Consider the following 26,423-nt stretch of genomic DNA (forward strand, 5'->3'; position numbering starts at 1 on the left):
ACCACCAAACGTTCCCTCACTCCCCCCCCACCCCCGCTGCCCACATCCAACCCTTCTTTTTTTTTTTTATTGAGGGGGGTTCAGAGAGATCTGAGCACGGCTCACACTGATAATATAAATGTTTTATCCTTTCTCCAGCCTCTTCCCTCTGACTCAGGAAAAAATATACATACACAGTTTTCTTTTCTGCACATTCTTTATGTGTGTGCAGTTTATCAAATTCATTCTGTAAGCAGATTGCCAAAGCAACACCTTTTATGTAACCCTCAGGCTAGCCATGAATTTTTCAGGGTCTTAAAAGTTCAGTGTCTGGAGGGAGCAAACGCAGACAAAAGACAAACTTTGGGGGTATTAAACTTTTTTTTTTACATTCCTAGAGAAAATTATACCAACTACAGGGAAGGCTGGGGTGCAACTCATCATCCAAATGCACACATAGGGGACCAGATTTAAAGCTGACGTTTAAAGGCTGGAGTTGCTTTACTACGTTAAAGCGACAGATTGGAAGCTGTAATATGTCATCTCATAGAGACAATAAGGTTAGACTGTATTACCAAAATGTATCGCCGAGTCCATCTCGCTTGATTTGAACTAATGTGTGCTGACAACTTGGAGGGAGTGCACTCCGTTGTACTTGATATTAAGGACACTTCTTTTCCCATGAGGCCCCTGGCCAATAACCTCCAAAGCTAATATCTCCAGCTCTTGGCTTCTGGGGGTCATTCTGTGCCACTGTTACAGCATACGCCAGCGATTTGGCCCTAATTTGACTGGGGAGCGCTTCAAGGTTTTTGTTGAGCATTCCTCCTTGTACCTTTAGTAAAGAGATTTTTATTTCATTTTTATCCAATGGGGGTTGCGGAGCAAATGTGAAAAAAAGAAGCATCAGGAGGATATAATTCATTAGAGGGCTCAAAGTGGCTCTGCTTCCGCTGCAGCGCATGGAGAAAATTGGAAACACTGCGGGAGACATCAAGAGAAGGAAGCAACGGGAAAAATTGAGCAGCTTTCCCTTGAGCACTGAAGCCAAGTCTTATTCATACTGGATAATGTCTGCATGTCAGGTTGAAAGTTTTATACCTTACTTCAGCTTTTTCTGTGCAGAGGTAAAGATAAGTGAGGACTTTCAATGGGAAGGAAGATGATGCAAATGGAGAAATGAAGAAAAAAAAAAGAAGGCTTCAGACAAGATTAAGCAGAGACAGCAGCTTCACCGAAGGGACACGGATTATAAAAGCCACATTGAGACCTCACCTTGGCTACAAATTGTCTGTCCTTCTGGTCCAAGTTGGCTGTGGGTGCCACATAGTCCTTCCAGATGCGGACCTTGCGCTCTTTAGCAGATCTGGCCAAGAACAAAAAGAAAGAAAAAGAAAATCACATCATCATCATTACTGGTGCTCTCCACCATTAGCCAGATATTAAGACATAAAGGGCTTAATCAAGTGACCAAAAATTAACAATTTGGCTGGAAAACGCCACAGCTCATTAAAGCAGGAGAATTCCTACATGACTTGCCAATGGTCATTGCAGCAGTGACTGCAGAATGAATGTCACTGCAGCACAATGGCGTGAGGCTGCTCATCTCAAACAGTGGCGACATAAATCTGTGCATCTGCATATTTAATTTCCACAAGTACTTCCAATATCTACAGAAACTGGATGTACTCTTTATAATTACATAGGTATATAATTAAAGTGTCTGTCTGTCACCTGAGCAGCAGCTGCATTTAATAATGATACGATGAGGCAGCTTGTCTGCCACCAACTCAAATGATTAATGATGTGTTTTTTAGGCATCAATGCCACCTCTTTCAAAAATGTCCTGAATTTTTTAATGTGTACTTCTTAGTGCCTTCAAACCCAGCTCATTACCCATCTGTTCTCTGCCACAGTTACACACCTTTCAGCAGCTCTGAGTTTCTCAGCTCCCTGGGTGTACACAGCCATGGACCAGTCCACGCAGCGGGCGAAGCCTTCCTTCAGCAGGAGTTCTGTAATGTTGCCGTTCTGTGGCAAAAGGGAAACGTTAATTAATTACACAGAGAACCTGAATTTTAAGGACACCGCTGCGAGCCAGTGTGGATGCCTGCGTCTTACGGGGTGAAGGATGGTGCCCAGGATGATCTGGTTGGGGCAGCTCTCCAGGATGATCTGAACATCTCTCTGCAGAAGACGCGACTCGGTGAAGAATTTGGCCTCTGCTGCGAACGCCTCCGGTGACTCTGTGCCATCGGCTTCCCGCTTGAATGTGGGACACTAGAGGAAAAAAAAAAAAAAACACAACCAAAAAAGAAAGCAACATTACCATAATACTCACGCCTCAATCAATAGCTATTTCGCAAGTGGTGGAAAATGTGTTAAAATAAGAAGCATGCATTTTGTCTGCTGCAATTCCCAGCAGTCAACCAGTAGTTCTGAAGAGTTTTTTTTTTCTGTGCACACACTCTTTTTGATATAATCTGCTGTGTGTACTACCGTTATCCTCTTTTAACTGATGTCACCTTGCTGTACATGCTATCTGTATTCTCCTTTTAAGTGTGGCAAAACACCAGACAGATATAAACACACCAAGCGCGGCGAGCAGACAAGCCTTTTAAACAACAAGACAAAGAACACCTTGCAATGGATGTAATATCTTCAAGTGGGGAGATGAGAAAGATTAGTTATCTTGAGTGGTCCATTGGCAAAGCCGGGCTTGGCGAAAGAGATTGATGGGGAAATTTAGTGGTGCGGATATGACTCCACTAGAACAAACACAGACTTAAAGAAGTGACGACGCATTCGCTTCTGCTAACTACTTGGTGTTACCGAAGTCTGTTGCCACTGACGTGTGTAAGCGCTGCAGGTGCAGGTGGTGGTTGTTACCTTAACTCCAGACAGCATGACGGTGACCAGGTAGTAGTCGGGGAGCAGCAAGGCACGAACTACGCTGCCGTCACGCACGTGTTCGATGATGGCTGCAGGGAGGAGAGAGAGCAGAATGTAAAGCAAACAGAAGTTAAAGCTCATGGATTAGATCTGCTTATTCTTTTATATCCACTAGTCGAGCCCGTCTTGGTCTCAAGACTGGTCTTTCAAGGTCTTGGTCTCGTCTCGAAATCGACTACATTTTTACTCGGCCTTGTCTCGGTCTCGGTCAAGCTGGACTCAAGATTTTTTCTCAAGAACAGTCAAGACCACAGCTGCAGTGACATCAAAACCTGGTTGCACCAGTTTCAAAAGTGGGAGACTTCTTCTATTCAATCCAAACTTTTGTTTCAATAAAATATGGTATAATTTTATATAAAAATCATCTTTTCTTTTTAGCTGAGGAATAATGTAAATATCAAGCCACATGATTATGATGAGGTCTGGGTCTTGTCTTGGTCCTGGTCTGCTCTGGTCTTGTTCTTGACTCAGTCTCAGGTTAGGTGGTTTTGACCACATCACTAATATCCACTGTATTTAATAGTGGAAAATTTAGGTCTGACAATTGAACACTTGGGCACCCAGGAAGAATAACCCAAAGGTCAGTCGGGCCAATCTCTGAATTTATTTCACTTATTTTAACCTTCCGTCATCCAGGGAATGTTGTCATAGCATGTTTTCCTTCTTCAGCGACGCCCTGAGTGATATTGACCAAATTCAAAACAATAATACCTGTCATCCGCTGAGGACAACCTATGTTTACCGAGCGCCTGGCCTTGAAGTGTTTTGCTAAAGGATCGCTTTCTGGTACTTCTCAAAGTGGAGAATGTCACGGCCCCGTCGACAGGACTGTGTGATCCACTGTAAAGTGATCCTCCGACCAAAAATCTCTCTTTATCAAACACTCTCTGCTGTGGGCTTAAAAGGTCTCTGGAAAAAAGGTCAGCGCTTCCTTTCTTCACAGCGACAGGAAGTTTACAGCCACCTTTACAATGAATATCAAGTTTTCACAACAGGGGGGAGAACAAAATAACAAAATATTGATGGGATGGGAACTACAGACACCAAATAATCCTGCAGCATAATCCACTTCTGTTGTTGTAGCCAGAATACAGCTAATGCACTACTTGCTATGCTGCTGCCGTCGACGCTCGAAAAAGGTCAGACGCAGATGGGAACAAGGAAACTACAATTTTATTTTTCTATTATTTGTCAGAACATCCACCTATGAAGCCTCCTCCAAAAACTGATTTTTTTTGGGGTGGACTGGCCCTTTAAGGCTTTGACAATGTTATATGCGACACATCAAGGTCAATTCTCTTGGAAAGCTTTTGAGGTATTACATTGAATTTGTCCCCGAAAATCATATCACTCAACTGTTGCGGCTGTAACCTCTAACGTACTTCAAAAAATTAGACGGGATGTGAGTCACCTGTCTGAGAGGCATTTTGCACATAAATTGTATTTTGATGATTGGTTCTCTCAGCCTATACAGTACATGCCTCCTTTCTGCGTGTGACTTGTGTGCATGTATAAGCCTGTGTGTGTCTGCATAAGCAGATGAGAGAAATTGGTATTCTGGTTTTCACAGCGACTCAGTGCACATTTAAAGCGCTTTGCCTGGATTGCTGCCTCCAATTCCGAGACAACCCTGACTGTCTCTCATGAATGGTAAGAACAAGAAATAAAAGAATGGAAGAAGACAAAGAAAAAAGAAAAAAAAGAAAAGAAAAAAAGAAGCCTTCCCCCGGTTCATTTTCCCATTCAATTAAAGGGTAGTGAAATGAGCTGAGCCACTGTTAACAGCAGTCGCCTGGAAATGAATTGAGTGGCACATTACACCTCGGGTAGGTCAGAGATGAGAGACTGGTGGAATGAGCCGGTGAAGGGTGATACACTGTGTGCCATTACATGCCCTGAAGTGGATATTTGGAACGAAGCCTGCAAATTCGGCTTTTTACGAGAAAATGGAGGCTTACGTAATATTGTGCGTGTTCTTAGACGCCATGTGTGTCTTTCTTTTACCCAGGCAGAGCTTTTTTTTTTGTCTGTGTGCACCACCCCTTCCCCCTTCCCCCTCCCCACGTTCATTACCGTTGATGGGTTTCTGGTGCAAGGAGTCGACAAAGTTGCGGGGATTCTCTATGGTGTATTTGAGGTCGCGGATGGTGTGTGTGCCGCCACCCTCACTCCACATTCCCTTCTTGGAGGACTTCGACTGGTCTTCCAACTCACAGAGTCTGGCCTGCTCTGGACTGGTCACACAGATAAAAAAGAAAAAAAGGGAGGGGGTTAAGACACAATAAAAAAAACAGACACATATCAAACTGAACAACTGTTAAAGTGGTAAAATCAATACATTGCTGCGTGTGTGCACTAAATAAAAGATGGCTGCCCGTTTGACTTTAATCCACTGAGGAGTTTTTGATGCTGCTTTTCAATGAATTGGGGGAAAAGGGGAAAAAAAAGGATGTGAACATGGAACATATTCTCCTTCTTGTTCCAAGCCATCTCCTTTAGATACACTTGCATACCGACAGTATAAAGGCTGAATGCCTTAAGATCAATGTGCCGCTTCAAATAAGAAACTGAAACTATATTAAAATTTATTCGGCTGAATTAGTTAAGCAGCATGAAACCTAGCTCGCTACTGAAACTTGCAGCTGAGTGAAGCCGACGTCGAAACTTTCACAGATGGTTCCCTTAAAAGCTTTGGAGAGCGAAGCTGCCGTCAGTGTGCACAGCTGCACTGATGCCGCGGTAGCTGCAGTTAAAATATTCCTCATAACTAGGTTACAAACAGCTCTGTGAAGATCAGAGGCTTTTCCGAGTGCCATAAAACCCCTTTGACAGCCCACTTGAAAAATAACACAGCTAGCTCAGCCTGTTAACAAGTTGCAATTAATTTCACACTAGTCGAAAAGGGACACACACCGTATCCAATGAGCGGAAAAGGTTCGCAGCCCTCGTTCAGTTGAACGAGATGTTCTAATTGCTCTTGTGCAGGCTGGGCTAACGTATGGCCTAGCAGAAGTGTTGCCAGTAGGCAAATATTAGCATGTAGAAAACTACAATCACAGCAACGTGTGGCAATCGTGAGGGAGTCGCTTTTTTTGGAAACTTCTGTTATGTCGGGTTCATTAAAATCTTTCAACTTACAGGAAGAGTTTTTAGCTCTTCGGTGCAACTTAACTATCGCTGGTTATAAACCTCAACGTGCACAAGTGCTCATTAGCGGACTGCATGAGCTTGGTGAGGCTCCAGCTTTGTTGAATTAAGTGCCGGAGAAAGTGCTGCTCCTGACAAACTGCGCTGTTGTTTTAGTGGCAACCAGCTGATGACCAGATTATAAGTGCTTAAAAAATCTATTCAAGCGTTTTGCGAAGAGACAATAAGCGTGTTTGACAGCTCCTTCAAAAAGCAACCACGCAGCTGGCTACAAACGCCACAATTAATTCCATGCTGGCTCTCTAAATTGTGCAGCCTAATGCTTTTTGAGGGCCCTTGTACAACTTTAATTATTCAGAACTTCAAATGGCCAACAGGCTTTTGTTTTTCCAAGGAGGCAAAGGAGGCCCAATTGATATAAGAGAAGCTATGTTGACTCAAGCCTTTTTAAAAATGAACAGTGCATAAACTGAATTTTTCACATCTTGCTGCCTAAAAAGACACTGTTCAAAGTGGGTCTCAATTAAAATACCACACACACACACAACCTTTTCTCCAGTTGTGTGTTCCTGATTGGGCTCTTGGACTTGTGCCCAAATTGGTGTCAAGTTTGCATTCCCCACCACCGAACTGATTTAACTATGAACTTCAAATTGAATCAAAACAGTTTCTTGCTTACTGAGCAACAATAGTGAAACTTTCCCTAAGACGTCAATTGTGTTTAAGCTACTTAGAATTTATGCGATAAACAGGAACAGAAAGCTACAAAGATAGAGAGAAACGCTAACAATGCAATCAAGGGAGGCAGACATTGTAAAGCCACAGAGAGAAATGGAAAGAGAGTGACAAGCAGAGATTGGTTAAGATATAGAAATAAGTCCATGTGTGGAGGCAGATGATAGTGAACTTATCCACGTCTCCAAATAGACTGGTTTTTCCTTTTTAGGTCAGCGACTCCTTTCCAAACAAGTCGTTGCTTCAAAATCAGAATAGAGATTGAAGCGCAAGAAAAGTGCAACACTGAGCAAGAGTACCGGAGGAACGAGGACCAAGGGAAAGAAAAAAAACCTTTCCAATTCCCTTATATTTGAACACGCTGTAGGCTACATCTTTCATCTCCATATGGCTCCCTTGTGCAACCAAAAATACTTAAAATAGATACAAAATGTTGAACCTTACTAAGCCGTCTTACAGCTCCCTGTTGTCTTTGTACAGTTTAAAGAGGGTGTAGGAAGTCCTGTTCCCTGGTGTGTTTAACTGGAAGGGTTCCACTCCTGAGTGAGCAGCCAGGCCCAAGCGGGCAGAGTTCATCCCCCAGACTTTTTACACCCCTCAGCCAGCACTCCTCTGGGGCTCCGGTTAAAAAGGAGCATCGGTGGTGGTGGTGGTGGTGGTGGTGGTGGGGAGGGGTTATAAAGCACAGTGTGTCTCCATGTTAATAAAGCTCCCCTCTGCTCTGGTGGGTGGGTGTTATATAAACCAATCAGTCAACCCTCCCGCCTGTGGCGCTCATCTCTCCGAAGGAAAGAAGTGTAACGGCGTGGAATCTCACCAACTTTTCGGGGTCCAACCAGCCACCTCAGTGAATGGATTAAGCATCTTTTAGAGAAACTGAGACATAAGACTGAGCCGGAGATGCTTGATGAGTGCATTTCAAAAGCTGCGTGGCTCAGCACCAAGGACAGCATTTTTTTTTTTTCTTTTTTTTTTCTCTCAGGACTGATCAAGTCAATGTGAAATTCATCAGTGCGATGTAAATACACCCAAATCTGCCAGACACTGACATCTGCAATGTGTAGGTGGGAATACATTTAAAATTCAATCATATTTTCACTTTTAAAGTTTTTAGGTGTTTGAGAAATTACACTGTGTTATTATTTATTTTTTTATTTTTTTGCTCTTATGAACTAGCCAAAGAAACAAACGGTGCCACAGCGTTCTCCGGTGCGCTCCTCGACGCTGCGCCCGCGCCCTTAAACTCATCAGCCGACTGACCGTTTTCCTAAGTTGCAGTCAGCTTCTGAGCACATGTTTAACTGCACTGTCTGAAACCATCATCATTACCATCACCCCCCATAATTATCATCACATTATAGTTAGTGTGATCAGTGTAGCCAGTCACGAGGGGCAATGATATTGGAGGCTTGAGCGTTGAGGGGAAAACTGAGGCCTAAAGTCCTTGCTGAGTAATGGGCATCCCCCTTTGGCCAAATGATGCCCGCTTACACTTAAAGCATCATTTACATTAGCGGTTGTTCTGGGCCATTGCACAGAATGCTTGAAATGGGTCATTAGTGGCAAAATATTCACATCATCTCTGTTCATGTTGGAAGATACGAATGTAGCAGCATGAGTCAAATTGCTTGTAATGTGTGTAATGTGCAAACACTGCCACTGGGGGGGATATACAGTACTTTATCATATAGCTCTGGATGTGCAAGTGTATTTAGGGGATTGCTGCTGAGGGCAATGTGGCAGTAAAAGGGCTGCGGAGGTACACTGATGTAGCAGCGGGGTAATACTGCCACCATCTGGGACACCGTGGCTTAATCTGAATTCTCCACAGTCTACCAGTTGATGACTTATGTATATCGCGCCGCAGATTCGCCCAGTGTTCGAGCAGCAGATTAGATTGCGTTGCCAACAGTGATTTCCTCCTCGTTCTGTGAAACTAATTATAGAGTTGCAAACAAAAACCAGCCCTGACGTCCAAATTTACTTCGACCACACTGCCTGTGCTAACAGTTTTGGAGGGAAAGTGCTTGGTATCAGTGTCTTGCATAATAACAAACCCGAGGTCGGCCGTGCCAACACATCTGATTATGTAATCATAATAAACATTATACACAGCAGAGACCTTGACATAACCGTAAGAGAGCCAAAGGCATATGGTGTAGTCATATATTGCTTGGGATGCTGGATTAAAATATAGACAAAGGCAGAATGAAGACCTTCATTTTATACACATAAGTAGCAGTTTAGTGATAACAATCTGACATGTTTCACATCTAACAACATTGCGTTAGGCATGATGTACTGTACAGTTGAAATGTCATTCAATGTCATTCAACGCATTCATGTCAACAACCTTAACAAATAGTGGTAAAAATGAAAGGCAAATATCTTACTTGTTCCCTCTGATTCCTTCCCTGCGGACTGTGGCGAGGCCCTCGTTTACCAAAGACTCAGCAATGTTCTCGCCTGATGTGTCTAAAACGAGAAGAGAAAAGACTTGTAGTTCAGGTCAGGTAATTTGACTGGACAAGAGCCAATGATGAGAGAGACACGCTCAACTGCGCTTCTCAGTTTAACCTCACTTGATGCTAATAAATTAGCATCAGGTACAACTCTCTAAGGTATTCAACACAAACTCTAAAGCTGTGTTAAGCAGAGAATATTCACAGCAGTTTGACAGCAGCATCCTCAAAATGCAGAACTCTGGGAGGCCTGCTGAGCTGCCCTAAATAACATTAGTTACATAACTGTGCGACATATGATTTCCACATTAAAAGAGAGTTCTTGCGAGTTCTTATGACACACTGCAGAAAAATCAAGGGCAAAAGAACATCCAAGGAAGTTGCACTCACCTCTCCCCAGGTAGACCATGCCGTACTCCCTGCCAATCGCGGTCTTGATTTCCACGGTGAAGCACACTTCTTTGCCGATTAGCTTCTTGCGCAGGAACTCTCTGGCTTGGAAGGCCCATGGCTGCAACACAGACAGGAATGTGGATGTTTATGTTCATACAGTGGCCAGAGGTAAATCAAAAGTAACTTAAGTGCATCCTGAGTCATCAGTAGTAGTAGAATTTAAAAAACAGCTGCAATGACACACAGAATATTTTATTTAAAATATAATGTATATTGTATTATTATTTCTCACAGTCCGCTTTAATGAATTGAAAACGTCATGGAGTAGCACAATAATTAGTAGCGGGATAACTGCGTTAGTGAAAACTGTGGTAAACATGTTTTTCAGTATGATGCTGGTCAAAGCAAACTTTCTGTCAGGCTGATGTCAATTGATTTTTTTGTTTTTTTCTATCTGATAAAAAGAAAACAGGCATGACCATCTGTTGAGGCCTAATTGGAAAAATGTCTTAAAAAATAAACAGCGCACACTCACGTCTCGTAGATATTAATCAATGTTTTAAAAAAAAAAAAAAGAGAGAGAGAACCGACAGTAGTAACATCTGGCTGCCACAAACTAACTGATGGACTTCAAGTTTTCAAAGGCATGATAAGAAAACTTCAGATTACACCAGTGGTATCTTAAAGCCTTGAGATCAACGAAGCATTGACCTGTTTATGTCTAGGGTACATCACTATTTACACATAGGCATGGCGCGAATACCAATTCACACATAATCGTTAGACAACCGTTTATTTAATCGAACTGGGGAGAGCAAAGTGGCATGACAAAAATCCTGAAGCCAAACTCTTCTCAACATAATCAAAACATCATCAGCATTCACCCCACTGCCAGGCTCTCGTATAGTGGGTGCTGTGGGGCTACTTAGCAGGACCTTGTTCTGCCTTTGCCAAACACACATAAACATAAACAAACACAGACACAATGGGACTCACCTCGTCAGGGGTATCCTTGGTGTCGGGCTGGGCCTGGGCGGCTCGGCGGGCCATGGTCCCTGCTCGGATGTTACTGAGATTGATCTGACGCTCCGGGGGTGGGCCACCTCTGGGCTGGCCCCGAACGATGATGGCACAGCCTGACAAGACCTGGAGACATCACGATAAAAAAGTGTCAAATGGAGATAGAAGAAGATACAGTCAACAAGAAGTACTGGCCCATTGTTATATTTAGCAAGCGCTCTCTGTTCACCACAAAAAAGGATTATGCAATTCACATGTCAGACACCCAAGGAACCACATCAACTCAAGTCACCTGTGTTGAAGATAACAGTGATAGTTTTGAGTTTATAATTTATTCTCAAACAATACATCAGTAAAGCCTTACATCTGCATTAAAAATTGCAGCAAGTGTCATTCCGATAAGCACTATGGGATAGTCACACTGGCTTAATCTGAAATTGGTGTAACATAAACAAGATAAACAACAAGTACAGCAGGTAAGCAAATAAAGAAATCATCAATTTCGCAGTCAATTAGATCCGAGCTCATAAGTTGAGTTTTGCTGCGTGGATGGATGCTAAATCAGTTTTTTTTAAGTGACAAAACTCCCAGCAGCTTAAAAATGAGCAAAAGTTGTTTAAAGATGCAAGAGAGGAGGCTGGGCTGCACAACTCTTATTATAGCTGCAGAAGCAACTGGGAAAGCAACTTCACACTACGCGTTGCCATGGCGACGGTCTGTCATTGAAACACAAGGTGAGATCACGCCATCTGATAACGTAGCTAAATACTAAAAAAAAAAAGATAACCTACTCTTGGGTTTGACAACCACGGCATTTACACGAATCTGAGCAAACAGCTTTTATCTGCGGACTCTCCAGGGTGTCAGGCAGGGAGCATCACAGGGGGGCTGTTGATCTAAGATGTGGGCAAGATAAACTCCTCCATCAAATCCCCACTGTTCCCCACTGACTCAGTCACTTCAAGTGCGGGCTATGCAGAAGGGTTGTTGTTATTGTTACACACCGACTAGTCATTTGAGGGCTGGGGGGGGCAGAGCCAAAGAGGCACTACCTCCCTCTATCTGTTTACAAAACGGCCAAGTTCCACTTGGAAAGTCCTACTACATGGCTTCGCTTGACAACATGATAACCTTTCTCAAGGCACAGAGCTGACTCCATTAAAAGGAACGAGCTACTGCATTACTAAATTATGTATACTGTATGTGTAATGAATCAAAGGCAAAATTAATACAAACCTGGAAAAAAAAAAAAAGATAGGAGTTCATCTGAAATTCATTTCTTCTAATAATCACATTAATCTAACCACTCTGGCTCTAAGAAATGCTATAATTAGGCCTATCTCTTCCAAAAAACCCTCAATTCCTTTGGCAATAAACCCCTCAAGAGTACAACCTGCTCACACGTGTTACTTCTCCAGGGAGGACACCAGTGCCTACCTGTTTACAGCAGCTCTAAAAACAGCCCTTCTTCAAATGCCTGGAGACAAGTGTAATTATGAGCCCAGTATGCTCTCCCTGATAAAGTGCATGATTATGAGGGGATATGAGTGACAAGCACCCTTTTCAAACTAATCCCAATTTATGCAATAATTTAACATATCACAAATAAACTGAGGCTCTATCTGTTTGTTCCAAGTGTGTTGAACTAGGGATAACACCACATTCATGTTGATGCCATGTTTGATCTAATCAACCCCCTGCTAATTCTGGTTGTCAAAACAACACTCAAGCATGAATACTGCTACCCTGGGAAAGAAGCTGGAAGTTCAAACACTAAGTTACAATATACTAGGAAAATATGAAAAAAGAAAAGAAACGAAAAAAGTTTATCTACATTGGCTTAAATATATTGAGCAAAGCAACATTACTTGAAGTTGTGCCTGAGTTTGGTGGTGGTTGATAAAAACACAGAGGACCTACTGGACCGTTCACAGGTCAAACTACTTTGATATGCAAAAGGAATACAGTGAGAAAATCTGTTAACTTTATCTGGGTGAGTAAACGGTTAACTCGCCCTTCGACCAAAGTCTTAGTGAAAGGTCAACTAACATATGGATGAACGGACTGGAGACTCCCCACTACTATGATGACTGGGAGATAGATTATGGGGGGGAAAGAAAGCTGGAGCTGGAGCTACGTGTCAGTTTCCCGTGGTCGGTCTCACCCAGCAGCTCACTGAGGAAATGCTGCTGTCTGGGAATATAACAGGTTCACATACATATTAACCAGCTCGACTACCACAGAGTCACATCCTGTTTAATGTGAATAAAAAGGCGCTTTAACCTGCTGGAATAAAAGTCACAATGACACGTATGGGAAACTCTTAAAAAGAGACTCAAGTGAAGCGACGTTAGCTTAGAGGCTAACTGGCTAGTACTACGCTTTAATTTAATTCAATTGTGGTCAAAAAGATAAGTGTGTTCAGTTTGTTTTAACGCGGTCAGCTCCGTGTTTCAGCAGCACCACATATCATGAACTTTGCTCATATAAGTTATCACTAACTGGACAGTAAACCAGCCAGCGAGCTAAGTGCTAACAGCGGTTAGCTGGGAAACTAAACATCTGTTAACCCTGCAGCTAACAAGTTGCTAAAAAAAAAAAGAAGCATGGGTGTCCAGGCAGCTAAATCACATTTGTCTCTACACCGTGGACTTTCGACAGTTTTGATATCTGTCAGTGCACTTTTACATCTACCTGTGACACGGTTAGTTTGAGTTATTTACAGCTAACCACATAGGATAGCAGCAAGCATGTGCTAATGTCAGCTGGCTTCAGCTCATTAGCAGGCTACAGCAAAGTTGTAGCAAACCCGGCTAACTAGTGTTAGCTGTCATGCCGCCGTAGCACAGGTGAGCACAGCCCGCTTGTTAATGACAGTTGTTACAAACATGATGCCAGCACTTTCATTCAACAGATAATTACATTCATGGCGTCAACTAAGTTCAATTTAAGTTGTGTGCCAAGATACAGTTTACAGATTAGCCTTCATTAGCCCCCCTCGGCTCTCTGTGCTAACTAGCTATATCACCGAGCCAGCTCACATAATTCATAATAGGAAATCCTACCATTTTCACTATTCCTCTTTGCAGAGAAGCCGCCTGGGAAGGGGCTGTCTGAGCTTGTGCCGAAACGGATGCCATGTCCACTGGTTTGAGATGTATCGCCGTAAAGAGGGGGTGACCAGGTGAGGGAGCTGGGACTCTGTAGTGAGTGCCTGTTCTACTGAAAGCCAAGAGAAAAAGGCTGACCACCGATCAACACACACGTTATACCGGAAACACACACTGTGCCATGCATACACACACGTCAAAACCTTTCCGGGTCTGAGAAGCACAAATGAATGGGAGTGAATGGAGCCTCCTTGCGACCGCGTAAGCAAATTGAAATAAAGCCTTCCGGAGCAAAAGGTGCGACACGTCAGCATAGTGTTAACCCAGCTAATGCTGCCTTCAAGGTGCGTCGGAAAAGTTACACTCCATAAAAAACTTCACAAATAAAACATAAACTAAAAAAGGGACACAGTAAATTTAATAACTGACTCGTATTTCTCTCATAATTGAGAGATAAAGTGAATTAATTTGGAAAGAAATGGAATAACGTGCATGAGAATCAATAAGTTTATAATGCTAAATGATTGTTGCCAATATCCAAAGGTAGCACCTACTAAGGGAATTATTAATAGTTAAAGTGTGAAAAATACATTTTATAAAATATTTAAAAACATATATCATTTTGTATCAGTATATATTTATTATATGCTTTTTCACAATCTTGTTCTGACTTTTGAGAACATAAAAGATGTGTCAATAATCTAAAATTGAAATATGTGCACTTTGTTTAAAATGTTGTTTATATACACGTTGGGCCCTGTTAGGTGGCCACTGAATTGTGTATTGTTGTTTATTTGTTGATTATGTTTATTTTATTCTTTATCTATCTGTTGCAAACCAAATTCTCTTTTTAATGTTCAAGTTTTAATGTAGCATATCAGTTGTGATTAGAGGAAATGTGAGGATTGTGGAGTTGCTGTGCAGGCACACATTTCCTTAAGGACATTAAAGGACTTTTTAAGTTTTAAGTTTAACTGTTTTTTGGTTGTTTGTTTGTTTCAGATCTGATACATAAATGTACCCAATTCCCCAGCATATTTCCCCTTTCCATTCTGTGCCATGTGAGTTTATTCCACAAGAGTTCAAGACTGAAATGATATAAACCAAACAGGATATCATTTTAGTTTTAGTTATGATATTCTATTTCTCTAATGTTCAACAGAACAGAACAACACATTCAGCCAGACTCTTCTCACAGAAGACATTTCAACTTGTCAATGCCGGATAAGCGCAGGTGGAATTACTGACATTAATGCATGACTGCATTCCATTTATGTGAGCCAATTCCAGGCCTCTGGTAATGTGCACGCTCTGTGACCGGGTTAATCTTGCATCAGATGAAAATATATATATATATATTTTGCTTGCTCTGTTGTGCTGGAGCGTAGTTGTGCATTGCATCTCCCAGACATGATTGTGAGTAACCATATGAGTGGGAAGCAGGGCATTGGACTTGTTGAAAAGAACATTTGTGCTCAGGGGACCTACTCTAAATATTTGGAGGCCAAATACCTTGTAATGTTTTTATATATCATGACTTTTAATGCTCAGACATTAATTCCCAAAAGGAGCAGTTTGTAATGAGTACCCTGAACTCTGTGTGTGAAAGAGAGAGATACAGACAGACCAACAGGCGGTGAAAGCAGACAGAGAGAGAGAAAGAGGCTGAATACCCATTATCAAAGGAAACAGAAACATGTACACATTGCAAGAACAATATTTCAAAGACTCCAGAAGACTCTCTTCTTGAATTTTTCCATGTGATACAAGCATACATTTTAATTAGGTGTTCAAATGACCCATTAGTGTTTCAAGGGTCTATTCTTGTACTTAAATAGGTACTTATTACAGTTTTATTGTTACAAATGATCCTCCCTCTCTCCACTCAATCTCTATGGTTTTTAGAAAAGTGGAAAGTGAAATTTTCAGGCCAGTTCACCATTTGAATAGATTGTCTACACACTATCCAGATGATATATTTTAATATTATTGTCCCTTATGTAAGTAAGTTCCAAATTACCAGAACATCTTTTATTAAAGTAATGAAAATGAACCAGCTGGAAACGTCTTACATCTCACTCACTTTAGCAGCTTCAGGGGAGATGCTGGTATCATTATATCAGCTGCTGGAGGGAAAAAAAGAAAGAAAATATGGTGATTTACATGATATATTATGGAGGAGCGATCAAATGAGCATCATACTGAATAAATAAATGACACAATGATGCAGTACCTGGTGAAACAACACATACATCTTGGAAAAATCTTATCAATCTAACAAAATTCTGTAGAAGGTGCTCATATCTATTTGGATGAAGATAAAATTATAAATCTTGGAAATGCTGCATACCCAGATTGCAGTTAACACGAAAGATCAGCATTCATGAAAAGGAGCCAAAATGCATGCAACCTAACACTCAACCTTCTGTACAGTGTATTAAAATGGCTAACTTCAGGTGAATCTGTAACTGCATGTCACAGTCTGAGGTGTCTTGCTGTGCAATAGGTGAAGATGACCTTGGGATTGCTATAAAATGTTTGATGTACATTTGCTGATTATTCTATACAACCACATTTGTAGTGTGCATTATAAGACCACACTTGCAGGTTTGTTTTTTACCAGTGGGACGGTATTATTAATAAGCTGGCTGGGAAACCTTAGGATATCTTTATTATGGCGCTGCGTAAAGTTGCGTAAAGGGGGGAATATCTATCTACATTTGTCAATGATTGAAGCTTCCTCGTGAATAAGCCTAATTAAAGCAAGAGCGTCACTGGCTTATTTTGGCGTTTGATATAATTTAACCTTTTGAACATCGTTTTTCAGCCGTATCTGATTATCGCAGTTTCATTTAAGCCTATGAAAAGCAGACTGAAGTGCAACGATCTCTGCTAGTGGACACAGCACTCCACCGGTGTTGTGAGAAAATATGATGAATAAAGAGGTTATAAGACGCTTTTCACAATTTGCGTTAAGCTTTCCCCACAACAATTTGGTGCACTTAATTCAAAACGAGAGTGGGAGACTTGATAGTGCTGGATATTAACCAGATGTTATAATTACAATAATCAAAGTTTGAACTTTTACAGTTTAATAAAAAGTAGAAAATGTTATAAGTCAGATTAAGATCACGTCCTTTAATGTGTTACGATGACGCATTTACGTAGTGAGGATGAAGTAGTTTGTTCAGACGCGGGTTCTGTGATGCAGCTTCGTCCTGGAATCGACTCGTTTATCCATGAAAATGAAAAGATGAAAACCTGTTTATAATAAAAGGAAACACACGTCTGCTTTAACAGATCAGACAAAAAAACACACACGAAAGTAAAAGTCAAAGACGTGTGCTTTGCGTGTATCTCTTCGCTGTTTCAGAGCAGGAAGGAGAAACATTTCCAGACAAGCGAGCATGGATCCCTCTCCGTTGCGCACCAGGCACCTCGGTGCGCCTTGGAGAGGTTTTGGTTACCTTTTTACGCGGCTGAATTATTCACATTTTCCAGCACTTCCGGACGCATTAAGGCGCGGATTTGTGTGTTTTGTACACAGGACAAACACCCCGGACGTGTATTCACAACATGCACTCGGTCTGCTCGGTGATTTAAGCGTTTAAACTCCCGCCCCTTCCTTTGGCGAGCCCAGATTTAGATTTACGCGCCACTAATATGTGGTGCTGTTTTAACAACACAACCTAAGTACTTTAATCAGCCTCGTTTGGCACACACTGTACGTGCAATAAAGAACAATAAATCAATGACCACATCAGCTCCCCGGTAATAAATAAAAAAGGCTCGCCTTATTTGTCCTTTGTCTCGGTTGGCAAGGAGATGATGGTGTCCAAAAATGGTTGTCCTCTATCTAACCTGGCTGATTGTACACAGAGAGTATTATTGTCCTCGAACTCATGGTTAATGTATAATTTGGACCATATGGCATTTTAAAATGTGAGCCTTTATTTCTGTGGCACTTCGATCTGTGTGGACCCAACTAATGATATTCAATTAGTCATTAAACAGACCAAAAGACGAGCCTTGTGTGGGTTTTTCACATAGGCTAATATTTGCTCGTCAAATATTTCCCTTTGAAACGTTTACAACGCATTTTTATCTGCTGGCTGCCCAAGGAACATCTGTGAGGGTTATTTTAACCTCCCTCTTATGGATAAACGAGATCCCCCAATTGGCCCTTTACTTGCGCCCATATACGAGTCTATTTGTTCACGTTTTGAAAGAAAATGTAATAAAGAGAGACTGCGTGATGGATTTATGATTTATCAAAAGCACTTTACCATATGGCAGTCGTCATTGGAGCAGATTTCCAAATGTTTGTTTTATGAAAGGAGACCAGAGATCCTTTTAATCTGAGCCACTTCACCTGCTGGGAAAGGATGCTCAAGTCACGTGACCAACAAGGCCCCCCTAAAGGATGGGGGAAAACATGCCAGTGTTGACTATTTAGGTTCTTTGAAAGCTGAAATTTCCACCCACATGATAGAAGTATAATATTCACAGAAGTGGGAAGATGAAGGGGCTGGATTCATGCTGCACCGAAGATGAGTTTGTCTGACTGAGGCTGTGGCAGCCACTGCGCAAAAAGGGAATAACAGCCTGAGCTCCCCCAGCTTCAGTATCACACGGTTGAGTCACTAACATCAGTGACACACAGATGTTTTGAATTCAAACACAAAATTCACAAGTGGAAATTGGTTGGAATAATGGTTCAGAGGAAATTTGACACAGACCAAAAAAAAAAACAAATAAAAATAAAGATCTGACGAACTCTGTGTGTCGGTGCCATCAATTCAATATCATGGAACAACAAGAATAAATATGGCACAAAAACAAAAGGCTGTGAGGATGATGATACAATTTCCTGGTAAATAACATCTTATGTGTTTGAGTTTCCAAAAACTGTAACTCAAAGAGAACATCGTTTCGCATTTTATTATATATAATGTTTGATGTCTACGTAAAATAAGAGACACAGCTCGGTTGATTCCTTTGTACATTTAAATAAAAGTTATTATTTAAATAAATAAATGAACATACAAAAATACAAGTGGACGTGGTTATGTGTGTTTTTGTCAGCAGAGGCCCATGCCCATCCTGAATCCCATTTCAAGTTTATAATGCTCCTCATTCACTTCCAGGCAATGTTGACATTTCTGCTAACAGGCCACCACCACGTCATGTTGAGGTCCGCAGGCCTATAAATATGCTGCTGAAGGGCGTGAATCCTCTCAGTGTCACTCACCACAGATACCTGGACAATTCCCCGTGGGAAACATCATCATTTCATCTTTTTATTTTTTGGAATCAGCTTAATCTCCACCTGCAGGGAGCCAGTGGGGATGTGCGGAACCAACACTGATCTTCAAAATAAAGGTTCAATTTACGATTCTATTACGCGCTTTTATTAGACTTTTACACCACCTGTGGAGATTTTGATATGTAATAAGTGCAGATTTGATATAGACTACAGCACATTGAATTTTAAAATACTGTTTTTGTGTAAGCAAATCAATTTAAAGATGCTTTTAAACAGTAGAGACTGTGTTCTGATTAGGTGGAGGACGAGTCAACCAGTTAGGAGGGATGTTTCTCAATGGCAGACCTCTCCCAGAGTCAAAGAGGAGGAAAATGATTGAGCTGGCCTCAGAGGGGGTCCGTCCAAGCCAGATATCCAGGATACTTCGGGTAGATATCACTTTTTTGTGCATAAATAATCACATTTTGGTTGAAGAAGTGGCCAAACATGTCTCTAGGTTTATAAAAACATCAGTGCGTCAAACCACTGCGCCCTCCTCCAGGTTTCCAACGGGTGCGTCAGTAAGATCCTGAGCCGTTACCGCAGCACCGGACTCATGCAGCCCAAGACCATAGGGGGGAGCCGGCCTCGACTCCTCACCCCGGGTGTCATCTCCACTATAGTCCGGTGTAAGAGGGAAAACCCAACTATTTTCGCGTGGGAAATTCGGAAACGTCTGGCAGCAGCTCGACTCTGCAAGGTCTCAAAGGTTCCCAGTGTAAGAGAGACTTTGATTCATTTGTTTTAATGCAGCTGAAATTGTTCCTCTGTGTGATTATATTTATTTTCCTTACATAAGGTCTCATCTATTAATCGGATTTTAAGAAAGATCCACTCGGACCACGGACCCATGTGCATGGAGATCAACAGGAGAGAACAGGGTGAGTCATTGGAAATCAATCAAGAAATCAACAAGGAGCTGTAAACTACAAATGATGAGTCTTTAGGGGGAACGAATTAGCAGTGAAAAGGACAGAACGAACCATTTGTACAAACAATCTCCATTGATTTATCTTGTTTTGGTTTCCACACAAAATGTCCTGATGTCATGTGTTGTGCAGATTTTGAGTCTTTGATCCAAGAAGGAGAAGTGACTCAGAGGGAGATGTTTGACACTGGGTTCGGTGATGAGCAGAAACCCAAAGGTGTCCAGCAGAGAAACCGTACCACTTTCACCCCGGAGCAGAGCAGAGCACTTGAGCAAGGTGACTTCTGAAATCTGTAAAAATCCATGCATGCATGTGTCCAACTTCTTTTGTCCACAAGTTGCCAAATATACGCCTCTATCCCCCCGAATCAGAGTTTTCTCAGAGCCAGTATGCAGACATGTACATGAGAGAGAAGCTGTCTGCTAAAATCAAACTTCCTGAAGAGACGATTAAGGTATAATACACACGACTTCCATCATGTAAATGTTCATACAAAACCACAGCCTCTCTTGATATAACCGTGTGTCTTTCAAAGGTCTGGTTTTCAAACAGAAGGGCCAAATGGAGGAGGGAAATCAAACAGAGGAACAGCACACACAGTAAGTAGCTATGTGTGCATACATGTACTTATTGGATTTGAGTTTGCATTGGACTGCCTTTTGAGTGATGCTGAACTGTACAGCAACCCAGAAACCTTTTCCTTCACACCTCACAGATATCTGACAAAAAAAGTTTTTTTTTCTCCTTTACAGCTGCAGACCTTCAAAAGCAAAGAGATTTTGTTCCAGCAGCGTGCATAAATCCATCAGCAACACACAGCTTTGCATCGCACCAGGTGGGAATTAGCACTTTGCGAGAGAAATATTTATTAATCGTAGCCAGTTTCTTCCCTTTCGTGTGACGGGGGGTCACGCTCACGCAAGAACGCGCCGCTTCCTGCCAAAGTTAGAACACACTTGGCTTTTTTCTGTGAGAAATTTCTGTCATTTCTTTTAAGCATCATTTGAATAAAAACAATTTTATGTTCCCTCTGCGGTCATGAATAACTAAACCAAGGCTTTGCTGTTGAGCACTCTAAAATGCAATATTGTTTATGACAACAATGATTAGAGATGACAGAAACATGCTGTGGAGATCACATAATGACCTTGTTTGTCATGTTTGTGTTGACTTGAAGACCACACCAGTGTCCAGAAACTTCTCTCAAGCCCCAGAGGCCTCATCTTCATACAACACAGTTGCACGGAAATTACACAACGGCTACATTTTCCCAACAGAAACAGGTAAGATCCCATGCACTGAATCATCCATTTAATTTTCTCTGTAGTATTTGATTGTCTAGAACAGGGGTGACAAACGTGCAAACAAGCACGATTTTTTTTTTGAAATTGCACATATTTTTGTCAAGAAATTTCAGGTTGTTCATAATATGCTTTGTGAAAGGATAGTTCATGAACTGTAAACATCTTAATAATGTACTAAAACAAAGGGAACAATTTAAAGTTATTTTTATAGGTTATCATGCTTGAGATCAAATTGTACTGTTTGTGGTCCCTGCAGCTAAAATGAGTTTGACACCCCTGGTCTAGAATCTAAAAAGCTTAAATAATTGCCTGATCATATTGAGGATAAGGATGTTTTTATGGTTATAGGCAAAAATTAAAGTAACTATAATAAATTGCTGAATATGGCAGGTGGAGCCAATAGGGTCTTAATCCTGACCCTTTTCCTAACCAGTAAACAAATTTCACTACTGACTTATCTCATTCCTTCGATCTAATCTACAGGTATCAGAAATTCTGATCATCTGACATCCATCTCAATGCCGCCTTCACTCCTCCACCAATCCAACAACATGATGACCCACAGCACGACCAAGACTCCACTGCCTCTCCACACAGAGAGATTCACCATCCCATTGGTTCACCATCCCTCAGACACGAGGACGGCCCTCCCTCTGACAGCGGAGACGGTCAGAGCAGACCGCCCCGTGACTCAGCGCTGGAACCAGCAGGGGGTTTCTTTTACTTGGAGCCAGTTTCAAACAGATGAGAGGTTTCTGTTTGCCCAGCAGCCATGGGATGTGAGTCTACACTAGCACCTGGAATAACTGTGACCACTTCTCTAAGTATGTTTAAAGTTCAGGGGTTGATAGTGGAGATTGTTTTGATCACTATAAAGTACTTTCTTTTTGGGTACTGTTGTGGTTAATGTCTAGGGTGGAGGGACAGATTCTGACCAGCAGAGGGCGACAAAGGACTGAAGTTAAATCCTTGTCCCTTACACTTTTTTTTTTTTGTACATGCACTGCAGTTTCCCTGATCACTTTCCTATGAATCTGTGCTCTTCAAATACCAGTGATAATGAGTAAAGTGTCAGAACAATTCATGTCTCAAGTTTTATTCAAAAACCAAACTTCTTGTTGGAGCCTTTCATTGGCTCCATCAGACGATCTGATGGGTCTTAAATCCATTATCTGACTTGTAAAGGAGACAAAGTTAATGCAGATCTATAAGACGTGAGGTGCTGAACAAAGTTGGACAGATAAGAAGGTAATAAATACTTTTTACTGATGTGACTTTCCAGAAAGTAAGGTGTTATGTGCCAAGGTGTGATGAAGCCTATAAACACAGGTTCTGCTCGAAGGAGTGTTGATTTTAGAGGGCAACTTTAATGCTAATGGATAATGTTATAGATGCTCTACAGTATATCTGGTCAGTGATGTACTGTGATTGTAACATAAATCATAGCTCCATGGATCATTTAAGGTGACCACTATAATAATATATGGATGTTATCTCTTTTATAGTCTTGGGCTTGCTGTGTGTCTGAGTGCAGAAGGCGGTTCAGGCGCCCCTCCAAGACTTCTTTCCAGGGGATGGCCAGTGGGAAAATCTATAAAAGTATAGCTTCAAAAAGTCTAAACATGATCTGATATCTGCTCCGCTCGGTATCAGTTTTTATGACTGCAACAGGGCAGAGGCATTGAATTCCTTCATATCCCTTTACTACAGCGAGGAGACGGTGGGACTCTTGAGTTTCTCAATAACTGGTCAGCAGGGGAAAGGTTGGGATCAGAAGGCAAACAGCTTGGTCAGCAGCATGGATGTGGCCTACTGGCAAAATGACCTGCTGAAATTTAACACTGTGAAGCCACATAGGTGGATTACACCTCCACAGCGCTTTTATTTTCACATCAGTATGTCAACTTTAATATAATTTTCTCTATTTTGCATAAATTGAGGCCAAATGTATTCAGTCAGTATGTAAGAAATTGGTAAGTACATTTATTTATCAAAGTACTGCACATATGTACATCATCTGTGTGGATGTATTTCGACTTTATGCTACATTTCACAGGCAAATGTTGTAGATTTTCACTCTACAACATGTATGTATATTTGTTTTACAGATTAGGATTTTGCATTCAATCAGTTAATAAAATATAATTCATTTTCTATGGATCTAATCCATTGTAAACCAGTCTTTCCCAGCCCTTTTTGGTTTTAACCCCTGACTAAAACAGCAGTGTCTAATTGGGGGCCGCTTGTCTGTTAGCAGTTACATTAAAAAATGATTAAAGTCTTGTCATGGTTTCATAACTGTTCAGGGCTCAAAATGGGGAAATGATCTAATATTTCACAATATAGCTGATTAGAAAAAATACCCAGAAAGTGGATACAGATTTGTCTCCGCATAACTTTTCTTTTGTAAAGATCATCTCACGACCCCCGTGACCTTTCAGAGGAGGAGGACCCCATAAGATGGGAACGACTGCGCTAAACCAGCTCCAGATTGACCCACCACAGCAGTATGCATCAGTTTGACTAATCTAATAATATATAACAATATATCAGTGACAAAGGATATTTTTCTGGAGGATGAGTACTTTTATTTACTACACACACATTAATCATGTACATCTGGAGCATTAGCTATATCTTATCTCTAATTGAGCAACCAAAAGTTTTTAGGGTTGCTGAAAAAGCTTATCCAAGTTCGACTGTATATCACTTAGGCCTGGGATGTCCAAATGTGTTATCCAAATGTTTCTTACGACATGTTATTATTTATGCTCTTGAGTGGTCGTATGGTTAACCTCTGCTGCTTTCAACAACTTAAGAATATTTATCATCACACTCGAATCTGCTGCTCCGAGCGTTACGGGGAGTAAACTGTCAAAAACTGGGTAAACAGTTCCCGAGTGTGTTGCAGGCATCGTCCTGACAACTTGTTACATTTGGGGTGGAAAATGTCAAGAGAGAGGAGCAGAGGTATGGGACACGAGTCACGACGACATGTGAAGTCAAGTAGTTTATTAAAATAGGAATAATACAAAGGCTACAAAGTTCAGAAAAGGTCATAGATATAAACAAACTCACTAACGCAAAATAGCAGCTGTTATATTTAAAGTTTACATTATACAAACATATAAACAGAATGATCAGGAAGTAAAAATAGTCAAGTATGATATGTACAAAAATTACAAATCATCATTTACAGGCTATTTACATTAAGGTAAATTAAATAACAGATACAACACAGTTACACACTCGGCCTCTTAACTAAGAATATTTGGCGTCTGTCGTCTGTGATGATGAAGATTCCTTCCGTTTAAAAAAATCGCTGCTTCGTAGACCTTGACCTCGGCTGTGACCTGTGCGAGGCGATTAGAGGTCGGTCGGATGTTGTTAATGTATGTACCATTTTCCATGTGATACTCTGAACAGATCATCTTGGAGCTGAGAAGAGAATTTCACGCTCTAATTCTCGAGTAACGGCCACGCAAATACACCACCAGTAAAAAATACTGTCAGTGAATGGGAATCGCAGTGCCACTGGGTCATCATTTACAAACTGATATAAACTGACTACCTGCTGTAAGTACTAGAAGTTTTGCTCCATCAGAATAGTTTTTTACTTCTCCCCAGTTTAACTAATTAGAAAAATTTCATCTGACACTTCAATGGGAAACATCAGTCTTATTCATAATAGACGAGTGGTGACAGGAAGACAATGATTTCACATCGTAGTGGTTTGTTTCTCTCTGTCTGGATTTCATTGTGGCTAAATCAAAATTTTTAAATTAAATTTTAAATGAATGCACATGTTAACTCATCTTTGACAATTTTTCCATTGTTTCTGAGTTTATGCACTTCCTTAAATGATTAAAATTTTATCCCTGGGAGTCACAATAGTCATATAAATCCAAGATGTCTGTATTGTATCTGATGTATTAAACAGTATTCATCTATGGCAGGTTATTTATGTTTGTGTGTGTGGCTATGACCTGGAGATTAAAGGTGCACCAAATGATCATGGGATCTTTAATTACTCTTAGAATAAACAAGAAACAATAACCAGGTGTCACACCCAAATCTCCTGCTGATTTAAAAAAGAAAATAAATATACCTAACTACTGCTCACCGACTACCAGTCTCTTTAAATATTAAACATAATCAGAGGCAGGACGAAGCCAATCTGACATTACCAAGTGAACCAAAGATATCCCAGATCTATAAGACCTATAAAATCTTACAGCACGGCAGAAACATACTCAATAAATCTGCAGTTATGTACATAAGGAGTCACTTTCCATGAAATAAAAAAAAAAGTATAAAATATCCTACTGACCACACACAGCCCGCCAGGGGCCACAGTTCCCTCCAAACTGGAGACCAAATAACCATGTTATATTTGGCATGGCTCTTCTCTCTCTCATGCTTCAAATATTAGCATAAGATTTGGAGCAGTTCGCTCAGTCCTACTTAGACCCTCTCACGGGGAAACTAACAGTTACAGCTAACTGGGGAAAAGGTAGTCCAGCTACTGCACACAATTAGCACTGAACGGTTTGCCAAGGCTGCTGCAGTTAGCTTCCCAAGCAGCAATATACTTAACCAATGGTATATCTGAAACCAATTACAGGTTTCTCATTGGGACTTTAGTGTTTATAATACTGATTTTAAAATGACCTTTTTTCATGTCTACATTTGTTCCTTCTTTTTTTTTTTTTTGGTACGGCCATAGTTTCCTTTAGTAACTGTGATATTTGTAAGGTGACATTACTGGAACAACATTTCTGTCCATCCGCATCAGTTGTGTTGGAGGTAAAAGGACACGTTTCAGTCCAGCTCAACACAATAGAAGAAATCCCAGATTCACAGGAGGCTACCTTGACTGGTGTCCAACCGGGATCTGGTTTATGTCCATATTCAAGTATATTCCAGGAGATAATACTGAGTCACAGGTGTCATTCTCATTATCTTTGTTTGCATGGCTTCAGAAATTCTGAACATGTCAAAATACAATTAGTTCGCCATCCATGTGCCTGGGACTTTGGTTATAAAAATGGTATTAAGGCTAACAACCTGCACGTCTTCATCTGCAA

General features: G+C 41.1%; 2 protein-coding genes across 3 annotated transcripts in view; one reads left to right on the plus strand and one right to left on the minus strand.

Moving 5' to 3' along the window:
• The window catches only part of snd1 (staphylococcal nuclease and tudor domain containing 1), a 180,920-nt gene extending 166,954 nt beyond the window's left edge, over positions 1-13,966 (minus strand). For both annotated transcript variants that reach the window (XM_083999700.1, XM_083999699.1), the window contains exons 1-9: positions 13,754-13,966; positions 10,665-10,814; positions 9,666-9,786; positions 9,207-9,288; positions 5,005-5,165; positions 2,869-2,960; positions 2,101-2,259; positions 1,904-2,010; positions 1,255-1,345 (exon numbers count right to left, since the gene is read on the minus strand). In XM_083999700.1, the coding sequence (XP_083855826.1) occupies positions 1,255-1,345; positions 1,904-2,010; positions 2,101-2,259; positions 2,869-2,960; positions 5,005-5,165; positions 9,207-9,288; positions 9,666-9,786; positions 10,665-10,814; positions 13,754-13,828 (1,038 nt within the window). In that variant the 5' untranslated portion in view covers positions 13,829-13,966. The remainder of the gene's footprint in view (positions 1-1,254; positions 1,346-1,903; positions 2,011-2,100; positions 2,260-2,868; positions 2,961-5,004; positions 5,166-9,206; positions 9,289-9,665; positions 9,787-10,664; positions 10,815-13,753) is intronic.
• Positions 13,967-19,146: 5,180 nt separating this feature from the next.
• Positions 19,147-22,130, plus strand: pax4 (paired box 4; the record flags this gene model as incomplete). The annotated part of the gene is made up of 8 exons (XM_083999390.1): positions 19,147-19,180; positions 19,362-19,492; positions 19,606-19,821; positions 19,903-19,984; positions 20,165-20,308; positions 20,404-20,486; positions 20,568-20,631; positions 21,820-22,130. 8 exons carry the CDS (start codon positions 19,147-19,149, stop codon positions 22,128-22,130), a joined length of 1,065 nt encoding a protein of 354 aa, XP_083855516.1.
• Positions 22,131-26,423: the final 4,293 nt, after the last annotated feature.

Source organism: Trachurus trachurus (genome assembly GCF_905171665.1).
Source record: "Trachurus trachurus genome assembly, chromosome: 23".
NCBI lineage: Eukaryota > Metazoa > Chordata > Actinopteri > Carangiformes > Carangidae > Trachurus > Trachurus trachurus.